The 24,582-nt window shown below is 42.9% G+C and overlaps 1 protein-coding gene across 5 annotated transcripts in view; it reads left to right on the top strand.

Moving 5' to 3' along the window:
• The window catches only part of LOC129699621 (CAP-Gly domain-containing linker protein 4-like), a 233,352-nt gene that overhangs the window by 101,303 nt on the left and 107,467 nt on the right, over positions 1-24,582 (top strand). For all 5 annotated transcript variants that reach the window (XM_055639579.1, XM_055639581.1, XM_055639582.1 and 2 more), the window contains exons 8-9: positions 14,005-14,140; positions 17,824-17,961. In XM_055639579.1, the coding sequence (XP_055495554.1) occupies positions 14,005-14,140; positions 17,824-17,961 (274 nt within the window). The remainder of the gene's footprint in view (positions 1-14,004; positions 14,141-17,823; positions 17,962-24,582) is intronic.

The raw sequence follows: 24,582 nt of genomic DNA, 5'->3' as shown, positions 1-24,582 counted from the left end.
CTACATTTGCAAGTTTGCAGATGACACCACCATAGTGGGCCGGACCTTGAACAATGAAGAGACAGTACATGAAGAAGATAGACAGCTTACATGGTATCAAGACATCAACCTTTCCCTCACTGTTAACAAAACAAAGGAGCTAGTCATCCACTTCAGGAAGAGAGGTGGCAGACACCCTAGTCAGCATCAATGGTGTCAAAGTGTCAGAGCTTCAAGTTACCAAGTGCAAATACCAACAACAATTTGACATGATCTAACCGCATTAAAGCTATGGCTAAGAAAGCACACCAACCCCTCTATTTCCTCAGATGACCAAGGAAATTTGGCGCATCTCCAATGACTCTTATTAATTTCTGCAGATGCACCATAGAAAGTATCCTATCGGGATGCATCACAAGAACACTGGGCCATCTAAGCAGGCTCTCTGAGGCCCATAACATCCTGGCTTGTGCATTGCTGTGACTTACTGGTTTCCTGCAGAACCCATTTGTAGTATCTATGTGAGTCAACTACTCTGTGGCAAACCACATCATATAACCATTTTTGTCTGCTTGTTGTCTGTGTGCACTTTGGAATTATGCGCTGAACAAAACTGCCTCACGTTTTTAATGACCTCTCCATTGTGACAGCAACTCCCTGAAATGTCAAATCTAATGTATCAAATGGTTTTGTTTGAATTCTCTCAGTTCCTACACTAAGTGCTCCCATAAACATCAATCTGAATTTTCTGGAAATTGCATTTCTCTGACAATGTCTAACTCCATATTCCACAATCATTTCCTCTGATCTGTTGTTGCAATAGTTGCCAACAGGCCCCTATACAAGCAGTATGAACTTTTAAGCTCTCAGTGTAACAGCAGTGGAGTGGTAACATCCCATTTGGAAAGGATGGGTTAATCACAGACGACAAACATGAATATTGAAGACTAACCATTGGAATTTGTGTTGAAATAAAAGTAGGTTGACAAAGCTGGTGCAAAAGATGCAAATTTGTATTTTTGGAATGCATTTAGATAATGATCACACTTTTGAAGTCCACAGAATTAAGGAAATATGAAAGAATAAGGAAATAACATTGAAAGGACATTTGGATAGGTACATATCGATAGGAAAGGTTTAGAGGGACACAGGTCAAAAGTGGGCAAGTGGGACGAGCGTAGATGGGGCATCTTGGGCTGAAGGGCCTGTATTCTTGTTGCATGACTCTATGGTGGCATGAATTCATTAACAGTGATTATAAACAAACATGTTGATGCTTGTTTATAAAATTAAATGTGGGTTAGTAGTGATGTTACCCAAGAATGAGAATTATGCCCACTATTCCTTTTATTTTTACACGACTTAGACTCGGGTATAGAATTAAGAAATATGAATCTTGGTGGTAGTGGCAACAGTCTTAGACTCTGGGACAGAATAGGCAGAATGGAGAAATGGGCAGGTATCAAGAGTTTTAAGGGGTTGCATGAAATTTCACGTGGTTTCCAATCCTCAACAACTGCCGTGATCATTCATCTTGGTTTAATCAAATATTCCTCCTTCCTCCATTTCCTAATTGGTAAGTTTTAGTTTCTTGTGATTGGTACTAACCCCTTTCTAACAGATCAAATTAATGTTATGCCACCGCAATACTGATTGGATATATTAGGCAGTCTTGCAAGCACAAAGAATATCTTTAAGATTACTAACAGTTGCTGGAGCAACTGCCCCCCATGCCTTTATAATTTTAAGGGCCTCCTTAGTTATGTTCATCCCAGAGTTCAAATAATGCCGTTTTGTAGCTACACCTCTTCAGCCTTAGACAATCAAAGCTAAAGGTGACAGATGGACCACAAGGCTTATTTATGTGAGCAAGTGGATAAAGATGGAAGTAGGAAAAGAAAGACCGATGCAACATCTTATAGGTAGTGAAATAAGGGAAACACATAACAATGAACTTCTGGATCTTTCACCAATTAAATGACCTAATCCTTCTTGCTGTTCTGATCATAATAGTCACCAGTTCCTGAATCCTGACTATGCCAACATTAACATCAACAATGGATTTACAAGTTGGATGCATAATCTGCATCATAAACGTCCGGTTGATCAAAGTGCCCAAGGCAACAAAGGTGATGTAGTTATTTGTATGAAACCATTTGCTGCCCAAGTGCCAATGCATTGTCCATTAAAAAAATATTTAATCTTTCTCCTTGTTCCGTGAAATAATGGCTCAGAAGCTTCTGCAGAGCTTGTTTTAAGCCTCAGTGAATCATGTTGAGACTGTGACATGCTTGTAGCTGTTGACCTCCAGAAGTTTAATTGAGTGATGACGTGGCTGGTCACTGCAGTTCTGTGCTTACATTCCAGGCTATCAGTCTCCGTCAGTTGCCATGGTAGTTCTTGATGATCGATGGGAGATTGTTGAAATGTGCTACAAATCCTATGAACTGCATAGCAACCATTCCTCCATGAGGAAGTGACAGAGAGAGTATGTTTTAGCAGATTATTGATACCTTTGGCATTCCCAATAAGGTTGTTTGTTAGTCTACTGGTCTTCACAAGGTGAAGCAGATGTTTTGGCTGAGAATGGCACCCAGATGAGCTTTAATCAAAGCGTCCAATGTGGTAAGAGGGCCAACAGTTTTGTTTTTCAGTTTAGAGATATAGCACGGAAACATGCCCTTCAGCCCACTGAGTCCACGCTGACCAGCGATCCCTGTACACTAACACTATCCTACACACTAGGGAGAATATTTACCAAAGCCAATTAACCTATAAACCTGTATGTCTTTGGAGTTGGGGGGGAAACCCACACGGTCATGGGGTGGATGTACAAACTCCGTACAGACAGCAGGATCCCGCCAGGATCGAACCTGGGTCTCTGGTAGATTCAGATTCAAAACTTTATTGTCATTGTGCAGTGTACAAGTACAGAGACAACGAAATGCAGTTAGCATCTCACCCAGAAGTGCGAACATAGAATAATGGAACAATGATATATATATATATATATATATATATATATATATATATATGTATATACAGTAGCAGTAGTCCAATTTTCAGGGGGGGGGGGGGGAGATCAGTCACTGGGAGAAGGAGTGTCCAAGGGGGGGGGGGGGGGGGGATGACTGGCAATCACCAAGGTGCAGAGTTAAGTAGGGTAACAACCGCAGGGAAGAAGCTGTTCCTAAACATGCTGGTCCGGGAACGCAGAGATCTGTAGCGCCTCCCAGATGGAAGGAGGGTAAACAGTCTGTGGTTGGGGTGAGAGCAGTCCTTGACAATGCTGCGCGCCCTTCGCAGACATCGCTTGCTTTGGACAGACTCAATGGAGGGGAGTGAGGAACTGGTGATGCGTTGGGCAGTTTTCACCACCCTCTGCAGTGCTTTCCGGTCGGAGACAGAGCAGTTGCCATACCATACTGTGATACAGTTACTAAGGATGCTCTCGATGGTGCAGCGGTAGAAGTTCACCAGAATCTGAGGAAACAGATGGACCTTCTTCAGTCTCCTCAGGAAGAAGAGACGCTGGTGAGCCTTCTTGACCAGTGTTGAGGTATTGTGGGTCCAAGAGAGGTCATTAGAGATGTTGACCCCCAGAAACCTGAAGCTGGAAACACGTTCCACCTCCGTCCCGTTAATGTGGATGGGGGTGTGCATGCCACCCTTTGACCTTCTGTAGTCCACAATGAGCTCCTTGGTCTTCTTAGTGTTAAGGGTCAGGTTGTTGTCAGCGCACCATGCTGCTAGGAGCTGGACCTCCTCCCCAAAGGCCGATTCATCGTTGTTGCTGATGAGGCCAATCACCGTTGTATCATCTGCATACTTGATGATGGTGTTAGTACCATGTACAGGTGTGAAGTCGTAGGTGAAGAGGGAGTAGAGGAGGGGGCTCAGCACACAGCCCTGTGGAATGCCGGTGTTCAGGGTGAGGGTTGAAGAGGTGTGCTTGTCTAACCTAACAGACTGGGGTCTGTTGGTTAGAAAGTCCAATATCCAGTTGCAGAGGGAGGGGTCGGTGCCCAAGCCGATGAGTTTGGTGATCAGTTTGGAGGGGATAATGGTGTTAAATGCTGAGCTAAAGTCGATGAACAGCATTCTCACGTAGGTGGCTCTGTTGTTGAGGTGGGAGAGGGTGGAGTGAAGTGCCGTGGAGATGGCATCCTCCGTACTCCTGTTCTGGCGGTAGGCGAACTGATGGGGGTCCAGTGTGGGAGGTAGGCAGCCTTTGAGGTGTGCCAGGACCATCCTCTCGAAGCACTTAGTGATGATGGGAGTAAGGGCAACTGGGCGGAAGTCGTTGAGGCTCGCCGCAGTGGAGTGTTTTGGTACTGTAAGGCGCTACCATTCTGCCCCTCCACAGAATCCATTCAGCTCCAGCAAATATGTTTTGGGCTCCCTCTGCCACAGCAACTTATAGCTGTAGGACTAAACGTAAGACTAAGCCTCTTGTTACTGCTTGTCGCACTGGATGTAATTTTCTCTTATTCATTGCTTGGTCCACCAGTATACCAGTTTTAATTCCCTCCTTTGCATTACCGGTATGTATCTCCTTTTCCTGCTGACAGGGTAAATCGGTACAGTGGAGCAGCTGGTAAAGCTGCCTCCTAGCGCCAGAGACCCGGGTTGGATCTCTGTGGAATCATGCATTTTGGTAGTAGGAATAAAGGTGTAGACTATTTTCTAAATGGGGCGAGAATTCAGAAATCAGAGGTGCAAAGGCACTTGGAAGTAAAGGATTCCCAAAAAGTTTATTTGTAAGACGAATCGGTAGTAAGGAAGGCCAAAGCATTTATTCCGAGTGGGCCAGAATACAAAAACAGGGATGTAATGCTGAAGCTTTATAAAGCACTGGTCAGACCACATTTGGAGTATTGTGAACAGTTTTGGGCTGCATATCTCAGGAGGGATGTGTTGGCTTTGAAGAGGGTGCAGAGGAAATTTAAGGGCCTGTCCCACTTTCACGAGTTATCAACGAATTCTCAAGCGTTTTCCCCTTGATTCAAACTCGCAGAATGTTCGTACCGAGTCCGTAGGAGTTCGTAGATATATCGTAGAGGCCCGTTATGCTAGCCGTAGGTACTTGTGGCATCAGGTAAGTCGGGACGTTTTTTCCAGCCCGGTAAAAAATGTCCACGAGTAAAAAAAAGGTCGAGATGAAAGAAATTGCAACTTTTTACTCGTAAGGAGGGCATCGAAATAGTCGTGGGAATTCGTAGACATATTCGTAAGAGTTCGTAGGTAGGAGTTTGTGAACATAGTCGTGGAAGGTCGTAGGAGTTCGTAGATTACCACGATCTTGATTTTTTTTTAGGTCCTTTAAACTCGGCAGAGGTTTTGAATTAAGTCGTGAAAGTGGGACAGGCCCTTTATAAGAATGATCCCAGGGATGATTAGGTTAACACATGATGAATGCTTAATGGCACTGGGCCTGTACTCACTAGAGCAATGTTTCCCAAAGTGCGGTATGCGTACGCCCAGGGTTCAGTGGGTACGCGGTAATTTTCAGCTATGTACTACTGAAACATAGATTCATTATTAGAAAAACATACTGTGGTTACGAATTATTTTATACATAGATATTTGCAAATAAATTATATATTTTGTATGAATTCTCCTACTCAAGTTGTGATAACTGCTGTATTTGCAGACTCCCGCACAACAACTCAGGGGTGCAATGCTGCAGGAGCTCACCGGAACACCGCTCTGGCACCTCTGTAAAAAAAAGCCCCCAAAAAAACAGCAGGAATTTTAACTAGTGGGTGTGTGGTCGGGGTAATCTGGTTGAAAGAGGGGGAAGGGGAAGACCCATCAATACTGAGGTTCCCTGTAGGAGGGGTGGGGGAGGAGCAATAGGACCCAGCAGAGTCAGACCACGTGCTGTCTGCATCGTGGAGGTTGTGGGCCTGGTGATGAGCCTGGAACTCTGGTGAGGTGACGGTTCTGGCCTGCTGGTGGGCGGTGGAGAAGCGAGAGTCGGCGGAGTCGCAGGTGGAGGCCCGTGGGGGGCTGGAGTACAGATACGGGTTGGCGGCAGCAGCATCGGTAGCCCCGGGAAGACAGTGAAGGTCGGCGACAGTGGCAGTGGCCCCAGGGAGGCAGTGAGTTGGTTACCGCAGCAGTTTCGGTGGTCTGGGCCTGGGTTTGGTCGGGAAAGCGGTGAGGATGTGGATGTTGTTGCTGCTTCTGGTGGTGGCCATCTCGGCCTCGTGGTGGTCGGGCAGGCGGCGCTGCAGTCCAGCAGTGAGGCTCCGGGCCTGCGGGCGGGCGGTCGAGTCGAGGAGTGTCGGTGGAGGGACCTGTCTGGAGGCGGGCAAGCTTGTGATCCTGGTAGAGTCCAGATAGGCGAGGAAGCATTTGCTGAGGGTGTGGATCTGGCATCGAATTAAGAAGAGTTGTTGTGGTCCATTGCAGGTGTGAGTGAGTGGGTGGGTGGGTGGTAGAGTGTGAATGGGTTTGTGGGTGGGTGAGTGAGTGAGTGAGTGAGTGAGTGAGTGAGTGAGTGAGAGAGTGAGTGAGTGAGCGTGGGTGAGTGGGTGAGCGTGAGTGAGTGAGTGAGTGAGAGGAGTGGAGTGAGTGAGTGAGTGAGTGAGTGAGTGAGTGAGTGAGTGTGAGTGAGTGAGTGAGTGAGTGAGTGTGTGTGTGTGTGTGTGTGTGTGTGTGTGAAGGCCCAGAGCTGTGGAAGAGTCAGGGCGAGGTGGTGCCGGGCCGGCACCTCTGTAAAAATACATGATTACCGTCTTTTTCTTTACTTGCTTGATGATTATATTCTATGATAATTAGTGAGAGCAACCGTGCACTATTTTGCCATATTATTAAATTAAGTATTATATGTTTTATTGTACTAGTTATACACTGGGGTGTAATGAGAGGCTATAATCTTGTTTGACTGTTGGTTATACACACTAGCTTAAGAGGCTATAATCTTGTTTGACCCCCCCCTTAACCCCCTCCCCCCAAAACAAAACCTGAAATGACGCCCCTGTTTGACAGCTCCAGCACCTAAAAACTCAGCACTGCAACACGCATATTAGAACCGCTGCAACATGCATAGTCAACATGCATAGTCAAACTGCAACTGAGGTTGAAATTAACAACTACAGAGCCAAATCTTTCCGAAATATTTTGGGAGAGTGGGACAGTCTAGGACCAGAGTTCACAGCCTCAGAATAAAATGATGTGCCTTTAGAGAGGAGATGAGGAGGAATTTCATTAGTCAGAGGATGATGAATCTGTGGAATTCATTGCCACAGAAGACTGGAGGCCAATGGATATTTTTAAGGTGGAGATTGATAGGTTCTTAATTAGTAAGGGTGTCAAGGGTTATGGGGAGAATGGGGTTGAGAGGGAAAGATAGATCAGCTATGATTGAATGGCGGAGTAGACTTATTGGGCTGAATGGCCTAATTCGGCTCCTACAACTTTTGAACATGAGGCACACTTACCTCTAATGGATCCTGACCTTGGGAGCTGTCTGTGTAGAGTTTGCATGTTCTCCCTGTGAGCATGTGGGGATCATTCCGGTTTCCTCCTACATCCCAAAGGTGTGCAGGTTCGTAGGTTAATCATCATCAGTAAATCACCCCTAGAGTGCAGGGAGTGGATGGAAAAGTAAGATGACATAGAACTAATGTGAACGGGTGATCGATGGTCGGCGTGGACTTGGGAGGCCCAAATGCCTGTTTCCATGCTGTGTCTCTAAACTAAACTAAACTAAACATGCATAGCTACAGAGGGGGTAAGTGAATCGTTTGAGAGTGATAAGAAGCAAGATGAAAGGGGGAATGTGAATACTGCCAATTTGAGGTGAGTCCAAAATGAAGAAGGACACACGAGAGGAGATACTTATTCAGCAGGAGATGAAGCAACTAAGGGGGAAAGCAGCAGATGAGTTTTAGGACTAAGCATAAGCGTATGGCAATGTGCCTCTGTTATTTGTAGGTGATAGATGTGAAGGTGATAATTAGATTCAATGTTGCAGGACGAAAAGAGGGTTTGAGCAGGGAACAGGGAGACGCACACTCTCCAGATGTACTTTTCAGATCTACTAATGTAATTGGATTTCTCGTGCCACTGGATTCTAAGCCCTGTGTGGTTATGTTTCTGCTGCTAAGTTCTGAGATTGTCAACCAGGTTCTTTGGATAGACTTTTGAGCATTCCTTTGCCACCTTCACAATCAGAAAACTTCACTTTTGCCCCTGAATGTTGCTGGGAATACCTCCAGGGAGTCATCTGTTAATCTGAGGATGGCCATACCATTCATCTGCAACACATTAATAAATCAAATACATATTAGATTTGAATGAATGCAACCTCCCTTTAACAGGTGTGTTTGTGGTTTAAATAGCAGCCTGGGACTTCTAGTGTTAATTGCACGGTGTAGATGGGATTCAGCCTGCTGCCAGTATGATCATTGACCTGCCCGTAAATCTTATATTAATAAGGCTTGGCAATTAAAAGCTTCCAGGAATTTTTCCTTGTTTGTAACATCCAGCAGCACTATCTGCCATGGTGCACCAAGCTCTTAGGCTTCCTTCCTTTAAATGCAGTCTTAGTATTTGAGTGAGATGTGTGTGACTGTGAAACTTTGTTCAACATGTTCAATAGCTATGAGACTAACTAATACAAACTGTATTGCAGTTTACTATATTTTTTTGCTGTTGTGCCTGAGCCATTGAGAATGGCTATGAAATGAGAGATGTAAAGTCACTTGGCTGCTCAGGTATTACACAACACACAAGGGATAAAGCTCTTGTATGCCATTAAACGGATGTTTATTGCATGGAACTTCTGCGCATGATTAAATATTTATAAAAACTTAAAAGAACAACATATTAATATGGCAACAAATCAGTTAAATTAGTTCAGTGGTTATTATGGCCTATGTAAAAGTGTGAATTTATTAAATATTCAGTCTCTTATTTTAAATCACTTAATTATATAACCATGTTGTTAAGATTCTTATGGCATTAAACATGGGGCAAGTTGACTGCAATGCTTTTAATCTTGTTCATTTTCAGTTTGAAATGTGATTTACTGAAGCAATGTCAAAACTGCAGGTGCCATTTGGGTAGGGCATGGAATATTTTATCTGCAGGATCAATCTACAAGCTTATGATTAATTTAAGAAATTTAGTTTATGTTCCCTTTTGAGAAAAGCCCGTTGCAATATTCTCATATCCTGCTCAATTGATGCAAAAAGTTTGACAGTACCAAATAAATCTATCCAGTGTTAATATTGAGCATTTCCTTTTCCGATAGTCTTTGGAACAGCTGCACAGCCAACCTGAACTGACTAATATGTTTAATCCCCAATTTAGAGTCCATGCTCCAGAGAGACAGTTCTTTATTGTACATATCTTCTCTATTGTTCTTTGAGTGAGATTATTGAATAGAAAATGAAGTAGACGCTCAATGTACTTAAAAACCTACATTATATTATTTCCTTATCAATTCACTCTCCATTCTTTAACATAACTGTGGCTTTTAGTTGGGCAATAGTTTCACTAGTGCCTGTCAGTCACCAGTAACTTGCTGACCATTATCCATGCAAAACTTTGACAACACTGTTTCACAAGGGAAAGGGAAACCTTTCACTTAATTTCCACGTGTGCAATTCCAACTATACGTACACAGAGATTAAAAGTGGGGAATGCAATAATCTCACCCTGATCTTTCCACCTCCACCATCACAGTCCTTATTTTAGTCCAGAACGCAAAGGGCAATTAAAATGAAGAAAAACAGGAAAAAAATAAGAATAAATCTTTCAGGCCTGTGGGGTTTTGTGACTAATTCCGTAAATCTGTCAAGATACCAAAGACTGCTTGTTTAATCTTTGGTTCATAGTCATGTATTCAAAGATTTGCACAAAGCAAAGCCTCCAGATAAACTTTGCACTTGACATGTTAACATAATTTGATGTTTTCCTTGTTATCAGTTCTGCCACATTTTAGCAAGAAAGTGACGTTTTCACAACTTTTAAGATGAAATCAGATGAGCCACCTAATGTCACGGCAGCTTTTTGGTTAAGGATTGCAGCAAAATGTGATCATCAAGTCTTTCTTCAGAATCCATCTCCCTGTAAGTTGTGTTCCTTCCCTATCCTGTTCACTTCCTTAATAGCCTAATATATTTCTATGCACCACACGTATCACTACTTTTCTTCCTCTTTAAGTATATGCTCAGCATATGTTTTCTATTCTGTTGTGTTTCATTCTTTCACAGCTCATCCTCAACAATTTATCCACTTCCTACAATTTATGTTCAACTCACAAAACCTATCAACTGACCAGTGCCTTCTGCAATTTCAATCTGTTTCCCTTCTCATTTTTCTTTTCTTGCCTTCTGTTCCTATCTTATTGTTATCAACAAATCTCTGATTGTTACCAAAATTTGTCTTGTTTTATTGTTAAATGAAATTACATTAAGAAAACATCTTACTCACTGAATTTATGGACCAAACATTCATCTTGGCCACTTTTAGTTCCAGATTCATTATCTGGCCCAACCTGCAGGCGAAGGCTGACCTCACTGAAATTGGGTCTTGGGCTTCACTTCAATAAGTTTGACAATCTGCCTGCGGCACCAGCACTGACAGTGCAGCTATTTCAGCATTTGAATTACAGATGGGATTCTTTGACAGCAATGACCTTAAGATAAATCCTTGGGCATGGATCAACAACATGGGAGGTAATCACAATACTACTGCTTCTGACATCGCAGTGATGGATGTTTGAAAAAGCTTCCATAGGCTACTGAAGGATCCTACTTTTACTCTTTTACCTTTTACTCTTTTACAGCACTTTTTTCAAGCAATCTTTTAAACAGTGTCCTTTGTTGTGCCTTCTTTGTGCTTGTTTGGCTCATTATAACAGTTTTTGCAACATAAAACTACCGCAGCATATCATGGCAGAGTGGGCGCAATGGTAGAGTTACTGCCTCAGCGCCAGAGACCCAGGTTCGATCCTGACTATGGGTGCTGTCTGTACGGAGTTGCTACATTCTCCCCATGACCGCGTGGGTTTTCTCCGTGTGCTCTGGTTTCCTCCCACATCCCAAAGACAAGTAGGTTTGTAGGTCAAATGGCTTCTGTACATTGTCCCTAAATTGTAGGATAGAACTCGTGTTCGGGTGATCGTTGGTTCATGTGGTATCTCTAAACTAAAAATAACAACACATTTCCAACACTTTTTCTCACAGAGAGTGGTGAGTCTGTGGAATTCTCTGCATCAGAGGGTGGTGGAGGCAGGTTCTCTGGATGCTTTCAAGAGTTAGATAGGGCTCTTAAAAGTAGTGGAGTCAGGGGATATGGGGAGAAGGCCGGAACGGGATACTGATTGGGGATGATCAGCCATGATCACGTTGAATGGCGGTGCTGGCTCGAAGGGCCAAATGGCCTACTCCTGCACCTAGTGTCTATTGTCTATATGTTTTTTTTAATGTTGTTATAGTATTTGCCCCAACTACCCCTTCTGGCAGCAAGTTCCATACACCCACCAACCCCTATGTGAAAAGTTACCCCTCAGTTTCCTATTAAATCTTTTCCCTCTGTCACCTTAAACCTATGTCCTCAAGTTCAAGATTCCCCTACTCTGGATAAAGACTGTGCACTTACCCTATCTATTTCCCTCATGATCTTATACACCTCTATAAGATCACCCCTCATTCTCCTGCACTCCAAGAATAAAGTCCCAGCCTGCCCAACCTCTCCCTATACTAGCCCTCGAGTTCTGGTAACATCGTCATAAATCACTGCACTCTTTCCAACATCTTTCCTATAGCAGGGTTACCAAAACTGAGCACAATATTCCAAATGTGGTCTCACCAGATAGGTTATCCAAAAGTAAAATATTGCAATTGCTGGATGTGCAAATGGAAAAGAAAACCCTGGAAATACTCAGCAACCACAGTCATTGACCAGAAATATTATGAATGTCAAGTTGACTTGATATCTTATCATTTAGATGTTGTCTGACTTGCTGAATACATCCAGCGCATTGTTCTATAAACTTTTTGTAATTTGCATCTTGACTGACTGAACATGAATTATATTAAGATCTGAGTGAACAATAGACACAAATAGGGCTCATATTTATCTATGTGTAGGAAAGAACTGCAGATGCTGGTTTAAATCGAAGGTAGACATAAAATGCTGGAGTAACTCAGCGTTCAGGCAGCATCTCTGGAGAGAAGGAATGGGTGATGTTTCAGGTCGAGACCCTTCTTCAGACTGAAGAACTGAAGAAGAGTTTTGACCCGAAATGTCACCCATTACTTCTTTCCAGAGATGCTGCCTGACCACTGAGTTACTCCAGCATTTTGTATCTATCTCAGATTTATCTAGTTAGCATACAATTTCAGTAGTCTACAATGGTAATGGAGTTGTTGACTAGGCATGGTTATTAGTCTTTAGCAAGAGATGCCTATTTAAGATGAGGAAAACTCAACTAGATGAAAGTTTTGTGAGCTTAAGGCCCAATGACACCTGTTTATCCCAAACAAATTATGTATGATTATGTACTCTAATTGAAAATAATAGCTCCAAAAACAGAAAAGTTATTTTAATTTGAAATAATTAACATTTGTTTCCATTATTGCCTGGGCAGCAAACTCCATGGAAATACTTGTTATCTGAAATAATAGAGATGTTATTCAGCTGGCAGAAACTGAATATGGAGAGAAATTAGCATCTGGTTATTTTTCTTTCCCATACTGTATAATTTGAGAAAGACCATTGCACAGAAGCAGCCAGGTCTCTCTCTTGCATCTACAAATTATGTTCAATTATGTTATCATTTGAAGTTTCATGCTGAGTCCTAAACTGGGGTGTAAGAGAGCAGGATAATTGAGAGGAAATAGCAGTTGATTGGTATTGTCTTTTCCACTGGGTAAAATGTGCCAGGAATAAAAAACATAAAATGCCAGAAACATTCAGAAGGTCAGGCAACATTTAGTTTGGTTTAGTTTAGAGATACAGTGTGGAAATGGGCCCTTCGGCCCACCGAGTCCATGGCAACAGGCGATCACTCGTGCACTAGCATTATATTATCTCAGTATCGCATCCTTCACATTTGGGGCAATGTACAGAATGCAATGAACCTAGAAACCTTCACCACTTTGGAATGTGGGAGGGAACCCTAGCACCCAGAGAAAACCCACACAGTCACAGCGAGAACGTATAAATTCCATACAGACAGCATTCGTCGCCAGGATCGAACCCAGGTCTCTGGCGCATTGAGACAATGACTCTGCTGCGCCACTGGACCACCCTATGGAATTGTGGAAAGCGCAACAGAGTTAACATGTGATGTTGGAGCCTTTTCATCATCATTCTGAATTCACGATTACAGCTGGAGTCTTTTCTGTTTGTCAGCAGCCATACCCACAGATTCCCAGCTGTGATTTCATGTTGTAGTGTCCTATCATTCTGCTCATGGGGCCTGGCTTCCTGATTAGCGAGAGTATACCACATATTATTTAATTGCCTTCATGTTCCCAGCCATCCACATCTAAACGTTGACATCCCTGTGAAGTCTTCTCACGATGATGCACTCTTTATGTTAATGTCAGGGCCTGAGAATGCATGATAGAACATAGAACAATACAGCACAAGAACAGGTCCTGAGCCCAATAATGTCTGTGCCGAAGATGATGCTAAGACAATCACTTATTTAGCTGCACATAATCCTTCCATTCCCTGCATATCCATGTGCCTCTCCAAAAATGTCTTAAATGCTACTAACGTATCTCTTTCAACAACCACCACCCACGGCAGCGTGTTCCATGCACCCACTGCCATCAATGTAAAAACTCTTGCCCAGCACATCCCATTTAAACTTTGCCCCTATGACCTTAAAGCTATGCCTTCTAGTATGAGATTTTTTCATCCTGGGAAAAAGATTATAGTAAAATGCAACTTCTTTATTTTTGGATAAACAATATCCAAAGAACGATATGAAAGCAAATTAATCACCTATGGTTACTCTTGTATTTCACTCTTCATACTTTATTTTTGTCTTAGGTTGGAACACTTCGATTTTGTGGTACCACTGAATTTGCCAGCGGCCAGTGGGCAGGGATTGAGCTGGATGAACCAGAGGGGAAGAATGATGGAAGTATCTGTGGCATTCAGTACTTCAGCTGCCCTGTGAAATATGGTATTGCCATGCCTTGTTTATGTTCTTAGAGTGATGCTGAGCAGTTACTTTCTGAGGATGTTTCTTAAGCATTTAATAATCATTGTAAACCTCCTGACCATTCGGCAATTAAACAGTACAACCTCTACTAAGCTCTGAACTACATAGACTACTATTGTTATTATTGCACTATTATTGTTTGTATTTTATATATATACTAGTCTAAGTGGGACCCACATCACACGGGAGGGCTGGTCCCCAAACGCAATATTCCACCTCTCCACCAATTCCAATAATGGTGGCCAGTGGGGGGAGAGGGGGGGGGATTTTTGGAGCGCTAGTATTGGTGTTGTGGCCTGAAAAGACTGGTTTCCAGCTAGTATGGACATTGTGGGCCGAATGGATTCTTGGGCTCGCGGCTCAGTCACTCAAGCCTGTTGTGCTGGCAGCTCTCTCACTCACGGCTGGTGGGCTGGCAGTTGACTCACGGCTATTCTTTGAAATTCCTTTTCAAGCAGGGTGCAAGGCCACCAAATTCAAGTGCAGTTTCTTACCACTTCAAGCAGGGTGCAAGGCCACCAATTTCGAGTGCAGTTTCATACCATTTCAAGCAGGGTGCAAGGCCACTAAAGACACCGAGTCGTGACCTCTCCCTCCTCCATCTTGCAGAGATTGAGCCATGTCCACACTTCTGGGCTTTAGCCTTCATGGCGTGATTGACAGCAGAGAGAATCTCAAAACATTTTAAACACTAATAACTCTTTTATTTTTCATCGATGGGAAAAATCCTCTTGTCCTGCACAGCCGAGGGGGACTCTGAGTAAGATGGCCAAAAATCACAGCCGTAAGTGGCAGTGTTTTTTCTAAAATCAATACACAGAACAACAGGAAGTGGTCAAGATCAGATTTTTAGTAATATATATATATGATCTATATATATGTGTAATTGTGAGTATGTGTATATATATAACTGAACATTTCCCTCTCGTTTATATTGTTTACAGTGTACTATGTTTACATATTCTGTTGTGCTGCTGCAAGTAAGAATTTCATTGTTCTATCTGGGACATATGACAATAAAACACTCTTGACTATCCTGACTAGCAATGCAGTACGTGTTAGGGAGAGAAGGATAAACTGTGATTGGCCAGTTAATTTAACATCAGCAGTGTGAACATTATTAAGAGTTTACAATTCAACCTCAATTCATTTAGGATTTTGAAATGAAGACAATGAGCGTGCTGTTATTATAGTCAGATTATGTTTGGCAAATTGACAATTTCTCATTTGATAAATAAAATCAGTTTTACTAGACAGAAAAACTTGAGAATTTTAGATGAAGTATACCCCGAGTGTGCTCTGATACTATGTTTAGCCTTGCTGCAGTTTCTGTACTTGACTGCTTTGGTAAAGAAGGCTGCAAAAAGGCTTCAAGAGAACACAGATATGATAATTGCTGAGCAACAAGGTTGGTGTAGTGCAAGGTGGAAAATTGAGAGCAGTAAACGATAGAAAAATAACGGAAATGTCGAATATTTTTTTAAGAGATGGGAATGGGTGGATTTCAAAGGTCCTTAATCGCCTTGTATATAAATCACTGAAAGCTGCTAAATAGACGCAGCACAGGAAATTAGGAAGGTAAATGGTATGTTGGGCTTTATTGGTAGAAGAGTTGAATACAAGAGTAAAGATGTCATGATAGAATACTCCTTACAGTAATAATAATAATAATACATTTTATTTATGGGCGACTTTCAAGAGTCTCAAGGACACCTTACAAAAATTTAGCAGGTAGAGGAAAAACATGTAAGCGGAATGAAATAAATAGTAGAGACATGACTAGTACACAAAGTAAAGACAGAATACAATTCAAAACACAATATGAGGCAATTAATGCACAGATGAAAAGGGAGGGGGACGTGGGGCTAAGGATAGGCAGAGGTGAAGAGATGGGTCTTGAGGCGGGCCTTGAAGATGGTGAGGGACACGGAATTGCGGATCAGTTGGGGGAGGGAGTTCCAGAGCCTGGGAGCTGCCCTGGAGAAGGCTCTGTCCCCAAAACTGCGAAGGTTGGACTTGTGGATGGAGAGGAGGGATGTGGATCTGAGGGACCGTGAGGGTTGGTAGGGGGAGAGTGAGATATGGGGGGGCCAGATGGTGGAGGGCTTTGTAGGTGAGGATCAGGATTTTGTAGGTGATCCGGTGGGAGATGGGAAGCCAGTGAAGTTGTTTGAGGACTGGAGTGATGTGATGCCAGGATTTGATGAGGGTGATGAGTCGGGCGGCTGCGTTCTGGACCAGTTGGAGTCGGTTGATGTAGGTGGAGCTGATGCCAAGGAGAAGTGAGTTGCAATAGTCCAGTCGGGAGGAGATGAAGGCATGGATGAGTCTTTCAGCAGCGGGAGGTGTGAGAGAGGGTCTGAGTTTGGCGATGTTGCGGAGATGAAAGAAGGAGGTTTTTATGACATGGCGGATGTGAGGCTCAAGGGAGAGGGTGGAATCAAAGATCACGCCAAGGTTGCGGGCCTTGGGAGATGGGGAGACAGTGGTGCCGTTGATGGTGAGAGTGGGGTTATTGATTTTGCTGAGTGTAGCTTTGGAGCCTATGAGGAGGAATTCTGTCTTATCGCTGTTGAGTTTGAGGAAGTTATGTTGCATCCAGGTTTTTATAGCTGACAAACAGGAGTTGATATGGGAGAGGGGAGGGGGGGGGGGTTTGTGGGGGGATTTGGTGCCGAGGTAGACTGGGTGTCATCGGCGTAACAGTAGAATTAAATGTGGTCTTTGTGATACCACACCCAGAGATTTGTCGACAAATTTAGGGTATACCCTTGAAGGTGAAGATTTGCAGCAAAGATTTACCACATGGATTCCTTGGTGGCAAATCAGTTGTATCAAAAGAGAATGAGAAGGCCTACGCCTCCATTCATCAGAGTTTAGAAGAAGGAGTGACCTCTTGAATCATGAAAGTTCCGAGAGGGTTTAACAGCATAGGTACAGGAAAGGCTGAAGATCTAGAACTAAGACTCATAATCTCAAATTAAGTTATGTGTGAAATGAGGAAAAATTCCTTAACTCAAAGAGTGGTCAATCTTTGGAATTCTCTACCTCAGAGAACTGTTTAGGCCCTGATATCACTTTCATTCAGAACTAAAATTTATAGACTTTTGGATCTTGGAGGAATTGAGGCTATGGGGATAGTTTAGGAAAATAATGTTAAGATAGAATTAGCCATGATATTGTTGAATGGAGGAGCAGATGCAGTAGTCTACCACTGCACCAATTTCTAACGTTCTTACATTTTCCCTTGGACAGGATGTGCTTTTAGATAGGAAATGAGGAGGAATTTCTTGAGCCAGAGGGTGGTGAATCTGTGGAATTCATTGCCATAGAAGGGTATGGAGGTCACGTCATTGGGTATTTTTAAAGCGGGGATTGATAGGTTCTTCATTAGTAAGGGCGTTGAAGGTTACGGGGAGAAGGCAAGAGAATGGAGTTGAGATCAGCCATGATTGAACGGTAGATCAGACTCGATGGGCCGAATGTCCTAATTTTGCTCCTATGTTTTATTAATCTATGAATTTTGACAAGACAGTACTCCCTTGTAAAAATGAAATTAGTATTTCATAATTCTCTACGGTAGTGTTAATCCAGAAATGTTTTCTCAGAAAATAATTTTTTAATAGTTTATTGTTTTTTTCAAGGAATTTTTGCGCCACTTTCCAAGATTAGTAAAGTTCCCACAGAGAAAAAGAAATTAAGCAGGACATCTTCAGTTAAAACAATTTCTGTCCGATCTCAAAAAATGGAATTGTCACATGTTGCATCAAAGGTGAACACAGGTAGGCAAAAATTATTAAGGCAAGATAAAATGACATTAATCTTTCCAAAAATTTATTTATCATTAGTTTGAATGTTGTTTTGATTTTAATTATTTTTTGTGATAGTTCATTTTATTGATCACTCTAGTCTGATGGTCAAAAATGTTATGTCTTGCTTTTCACATATTATTGAGAACTAAACTGATAATGTCATTGCTTGTGTTAAAACATGCTTTTGGATTTCTTACAGTGATAAAAAGAAACAAATGATAAGATGATAAGAGAGAAGAGATCTGAAAATATAGGCTTATGAACAATAAGAATGTATTTATTAATAATACAAGTTGGTGGTGCAGCGGTAGAGTTGCTGTCTTACAGTGCCAGAGACCCGGGTTCAATTCTGACAATGGGTGCTGTCTGTACGGAGGTTGTACGTTCTCCATGTTTTCTCCGGGTGCTCTGGTTCTCTCCCACATTCCAAAGACATGCAGGTTTGTATGTTAATTGGCTTCTGTAAATTGTCCCCAATGTCTAGGATGGAACTAGTGTATGGGTGATCGTACGGGCGGAGTCAATGGGCTGAAGGGCCGAGTTCCACTCTGTGTCTCTCTAAACTGTAAACTCTCGCAGCTAAAAATGTAGGAAAACTCATCAAGTCTGGCGGCATGCATGTAAAGAGAAATCCAATTCTGATGAAGATCTTGGAGCTGAAATGTTAACACTCCGTCCATGCATGCTGTCCAACCTGCCAATTGTTTACAACATTTTCTGTTTTATGTTTGAGATTACCAGTAACTGGAGTCATCTGATTCTTTGTATATTTTATAATGTTCTCAACGGTATTTAGAAGATTACATACTACGGGGGAGGAGACTACCTGACAGGTGGAGGAAGCGATTCAAGGATATGCTCAAAGCCTAACTGCAAATAGATTTCAATGCAAAAATCTTTCATGTGACATATAAGAGGCTTTTAGATAGGCATATCATTATGCACGGAATGGGGGGATATGGATCATGTACAGGCAGAGATTAGTTTAACTTGACATCATGTTTGTCACATTGTCAGCCGAAGACCCATAATGTCTGTGCCAAACATGATGTCAAGTGTTGTACTGTTGATGTGTTGACACATGATGTCTTGTGCTGCACGGTTCCATGGTTTATCAAGAGATGCAGCATCTCCAGGTAATCTCAGTCCCATGACTGCTCTAAGTGGAGAAGGAGCATTTGGGATGGAATTGAGACCCGCTGTGGCTAGAATTGGGAGCACACATGCCCAAGCAGTGCAAAGACCCATTCCCTCACCCATCCCAGTTGGCTGCAACCACCCCATGTGCAGAACTATCGGTTGTTCACTCATTAGCTAACACAGAAAGCAGAGTGGAACTAAAGGGCCTGTCGACTATCTACAACTGTATGGCGACCCCACTACCACTGCGCCTACATCTACAGGATTATCGATTATCTCTATCGATTTTCTCCATGGCGACCAATTTTTGGTCGCAGAAAATGTTTCAACATGTTGAAAAATTTGCTGCGACCATACTGAGGCTGTGACTAGTTCCCAGAATGCGCGAACTCCTCGCGACCATGAAGGAGACTCACCAGAGACCACCAGCGAACATGCGGCGACCATGTGGCGATCATGAAGCGTGCGCAGAGTCTCCTGCGCTCGCCTAAAAAGTCGTCTAATTGGGACAGGCCCTTAAGTTACCCTTGATCCCGAGGAACCATCTGAGAGGAAGACATAACACGGAGTTTGTTTCATTTTCTTTTGGAGCTGATAGACTTACTTCACTTAGTTATAAATTAATTGAATGAATTGTTGGCAATTCTCCATACCTGCAGAATGTATTCAAACTAAGGTACAAAAGTAAAGTGGCAATACCAAAAGTGTTTTTTAAAAATGATTTTATGGTAAGCTGCTTCCTCTGAGAAAATGGTAATAGCAAAGGAGTAAAATGTTGTTATTGCCACTCACACATGTTATTTTTGATTAGTGAATAAATTGGCAATGACATTTTTGTTGTAAAAAAGGCAGTAGAAGCATTAGAGGGGAGAAAACATAATGGCTGTCATAAATAATTTGTGATTGTTACAGTATACCACTGGGGCAATTAAATAAGCTACTATGAAGATGAACAATCCTTGGATAACTTTCTGACCTTCAAATGTTGCAAGTATTTCACATGCATTATGAAAGGAATTATTAGCATAAGTAAAAAGATAGCTTGATAGACTCATCTGACTTATCAAAGACAAATTTCTGTCCATTTATGCAATCTGAGTACTTAGATATACTTTAATGTCTCAGATCCGCCAGCTGTTTAATTATCTTATGTAAATTTTTGGATCTGAACATTACAAAGTAAATCTAGAAGTATTGGAACAATTTGCAATATTGTACCATTTTCAACTTAATCTATAATTATCTGGTGCTGTAAATTTAAGCTTTAAATTGTTTGGACGAGGATCCGCTGGGAACGACATGTTGGAGTTGTCGCACTTTTCCACGCTCCCGACCTGTTCACCTCCAACTTTTATTATAGCTCAGCCTAAGTTTTATAATTACCCATAAATATTTAAACACCATTGACAGCACCTCTCCACGCCGTAAAGATGCCAGGCAGAGGAAAGAAAGAGGAGCAAAAGACGGAAGACCCGACGACCAGCACCGCGCATGGCCACGCTAGCAGCCATGTTAACAGAGCACAAGGTAACGCTACTGGCAGAATTCAACGCAGCGTTCACCAAACTGGAAACGAAGCTGGACAATATCTAGACCACTATTTTAGATCACCAACACCGTCTTTCGTCATTAGAGTCTTTTGCTGATACCACCAGCCAAGACATACGAGCTATAGCGACAATGCTAACTACGGTGACCGAAGAGAATGCCAAGCTAAAGTCTAAGCTTATCGGCCTGGAAGGCAGGAGTCGCCGAAATAACATAAGGATAGTCGGTCTCCCCGAGAACATCGAAGGCCCCCAAACAACAGCTTTTTTCTCTCAACTCCTGCTCGAGACTCTTGGCGAACACACACTGGAATCAGCCCCGGAGCTAGACCGAGCCCACTGTACGCTAACAGCCAAGCCAAGCCCTGGTGAGAAACCCAGAGCAGTTGTGATCTACTTCCATAGATACCAGACCCGTTAGTTGGTGGTGCGTGAGGCTCGGAGGCAGAGGAGTAAGCTGAAGTTCAAGGATATCCCGATCCACATTTTCGAAGACTACTGTCCCGAGATAGTTGAACAACGCTCCGCGAAAGAGGCGACGACTAACATCTCCTGAGGACGCTCAGGATTTCATCTCATCTTACCGTCGACGCAGACCGGGACCCACAGACGACTGACTTCGCTCGGTACGTCTATATCCGAGTGGCACAGGGGTCCGGTTAATCTACGGTTACACTATGGACTAACTTTAGCTTGACTGCTCTTAGCAACTAGCCATTGCTAGCGCTCGGCCTTGCTGATTATACTAGACCCCTGTCTTGAAATGTATGAGGCTGGTAAGAATTCACCACGATTCGTGACTATCTTATACCAACTTTTCGTTATAATGTTTATGTGTAATCATACTTGAAAGGTTCTTCACCTGCACATGCTAAAAAATTGGGCTTAAGGGACCCACTTTGTGGTTCGTGATCTGGTCTCTGCCTTCTTGTTTTTAGCAGCTGGCTGCTAACGCTGCCAGCATTCGGCTAGTTTGTTTACACTAGTCTTCCTAGCGGACTGTCTGGGGCTGATAAGAGCTCATTACAGCCAAGGCTGTGTTATACCAATCTGCTCCTACAGCGTTTTAGTTTAACAATACTTAATTGATGTTCTTTTGCCCTGCGCTTTAATCCAAGAGCCCAGTTTGCAACTCGCTAACTTCTCTAACGCTAACTCTTTCTTTATACCTTGTCGATTTTAAGATATACTATGTAATACCAAAGGAAGCTATTCTTGCTCCACTTATACGTTGGCTTGCTTATTCAGTATCACCATTTTGTTAATTTGCTTTGTCTTATTATTACTATCATCATTACAACCATTACCATTAGTGTTAGCAATGACATTGGCAGTGCAACTATTATGGCAATTATTTCAACTTTGTATTTATTTATTTATGTTTATTTAACTTTATTTCTACTTTCTATTTTTCAAATTATTATTATCATTGTTATTATTATTATTACTACACTCATTTCATTTTATGTTACTTTACTGACATTGAGCGATTTTGTTGCTATGGGAGGTGGAAATATTGGGAGTTAAGATCGGATATCTCCATGCGGATGCGAGGACAACGCACCTTGGTGCAATGGGCACTCAAGGTTCAGTTGGGACATGGGGGATCTCAGGTCCGGGGACTCAGGTTTGAAAGATGGTTAAGTGATATGTGTCCCACTTGTTTGTTGTGTGTATACGTGTGTATGTATCTTTTTATTTTTTATTTTTTTTTTTATCACTCCTTTCCCCCCACATCCCCACTCTCGGCAGCTGGTTTCGATGCGCTCTTCCGTTTCGACTTGCAGTACTACAGCGCTCTGCCCACTCGCTTGGATATAGCTAAGTATGGCCAACACAAACGACACTCTTAGATTTGTCTCGTGGAACGTGAGGGGGGTGGGAAGTCCTACCAAGACTGACAGGATCTTGGCCCACTTGCAACAGCTCAAAGGCGATATATTTTTTATTCAAGAGACCCACCTTCGTAACAGAGAGGTAACACGGCTTAAGAGAGGCTGGATTAGCCACTTATTTCACTCGAAATTTAATGATAGGGCTAGGGGTACTGCTATCCTGATTCGTAAGAACGTTATGTTCGAACCACAGAAAACTGTGGAGGATCCTGCTGGCCGCTTTGTCATGGTGTCTGGCAAACTGCAAGACACACCTGTCATATTGGCCAGCATTTACGGTCCCAACTGGGATGACAGCTCATTTGTAACCAAATTTTTTACATCTCTCCCAAATATTGAAAATCACCACGTCATTGTGGGTGGAGATTTTAATCTGGTCCAAGACCCTATACTGGACAGATCTTCGAACAAAGCCTCTACTTTAACTAAATCAGGTAAGACTCTGCATGCTTTTGCCAAACAACTTGGGCTCACAGACCCATGGAGATTTACATTCCCCACGACTAAATTATTTTCATTTTTTTTCCCACGTGCACCGTACCTATACCCGTATAGACTTCTTTCTCTTAGATAACAGACTGCTCTCCAAAATCAAATCCAGCGAGTATCATAGCATCGTAATATCAGATCACGCTGCAACCTCCCTCGATCTCCACTTTCGTAAACGAACTAACCCCTTTAAACAGTGGAGGTTCAATTATTAGCAGAGGCTCACTACATGCAATTCTTGCACTCCCAAATCACCTTATATTTTGAGCTGAATGACTCGCCGGACATAGAAAGAGGTATACTCTGGGAAGCTTCAAAAAAGCCTATATTAGGGGCCAACTTATCTCTTTTGTCTCCAACCTGAAAAGAACCGAGACGTCCCAAACCTGTTACAAAAAATAAAGGACATTGATGACAAATATGCATCTGACCCAGACCCTAACCTTTATAGAGAACGCCTTAGGTTACAAACAGACTTTGACCTCACGTCTACTAATAAAGCTAAGCTACAACTGCTTAAATCTAGGCAACACTTTTTTGAATCTGGGGATAAAGCTGGGAAGCTTTTGGCCCATCAGGCCAGAACCGAGGCGACGTCACGGCTAATTCCAGCCATTAGATCCAGCTTAGGCGACGATCACGGCTAATTCCAGCCATTAGATCCCACGAGCTTAGGGGAGATTCATACTGATCCTCTTAGAATTAATGAAGCATTTGCTAAAATTCTACGCTGAACTATACGTTTCCGATTGTCCTCCCAGTCTTCCCACAATACTAGGCGTGCCTTACATAGGTGACATGCTCAGTAGTATGACGTTTCCCCGAATTGACGATGAAGCCACGAGAGACTTGGGTGGTCCCATAACTGTTGCTGAGGTCCAAGCAGCCATCACATCGCTGCAAAGCGGAAAGTCACCCGGCCCTGACGGCTTCACTGTAGAATATTACAAAGCTTTCTCTGCTCTCCTCGCACCAGTCCTGAGAGATATGTACAATGAGGCGTTTTTACATCGTCGCCTACCGCCCACCTTGTCGTGGGCTACTATCTCCCTAATTCTTAAAAAGGAGAAAGATCCCCTGCTTTGTAGTAGCTATAGACCAATTTCACTCCTGAATGTGGACCTCAAAATCCTCTCTAAAGTCCTTGCGCTCCGTCTTCAACGAGTGATGCCCTCTATTATCTCGTTAGACCAAACAGGGTTCATACCAGGCCGACAGTCTTCCCACAATACTAGGCGTCTCCTTAACATCATCCATTCACCGAGTAGTGAGACCCCGGAGATAGTGGTCTCCCTCGACGCCGAAAAAGCTTTCGACAGGGTCGAGTGGAGGTACCTATATGAGGCGATGGACAGGTTTGGCCTCGGTAACAGTTTTATTCTTTGGGTCAGTCTATTATACTCGTCCCCGGTGGCCTCAGTACAAACAAACGGCACACTGTCGCCCCACTTCCCCCTTCAGAGAGGTACCAGACAGGGTTGCCCGTTATCACCACTCCTGTTTGCTGTCGCGATAGAACC

The sequence above is a fragment of the Leucoraja erinacea genome, chromosome 8 (genome assembly GCF_028641065.1).
Source record: "Leucoraja erinacea ecotype New England chromosome 8, Leri_hhj_1, whole genome shotgun sequence".
NCBI lineage: Eukaryota > Metazoa > Chordata > Chondrichthyes > Rajiformes > Rajidae > Leucoraja > Leucoraja erinaceus.
This window is presented reverse-complemented; position numbering and strand designations above follow the sequence as displayed.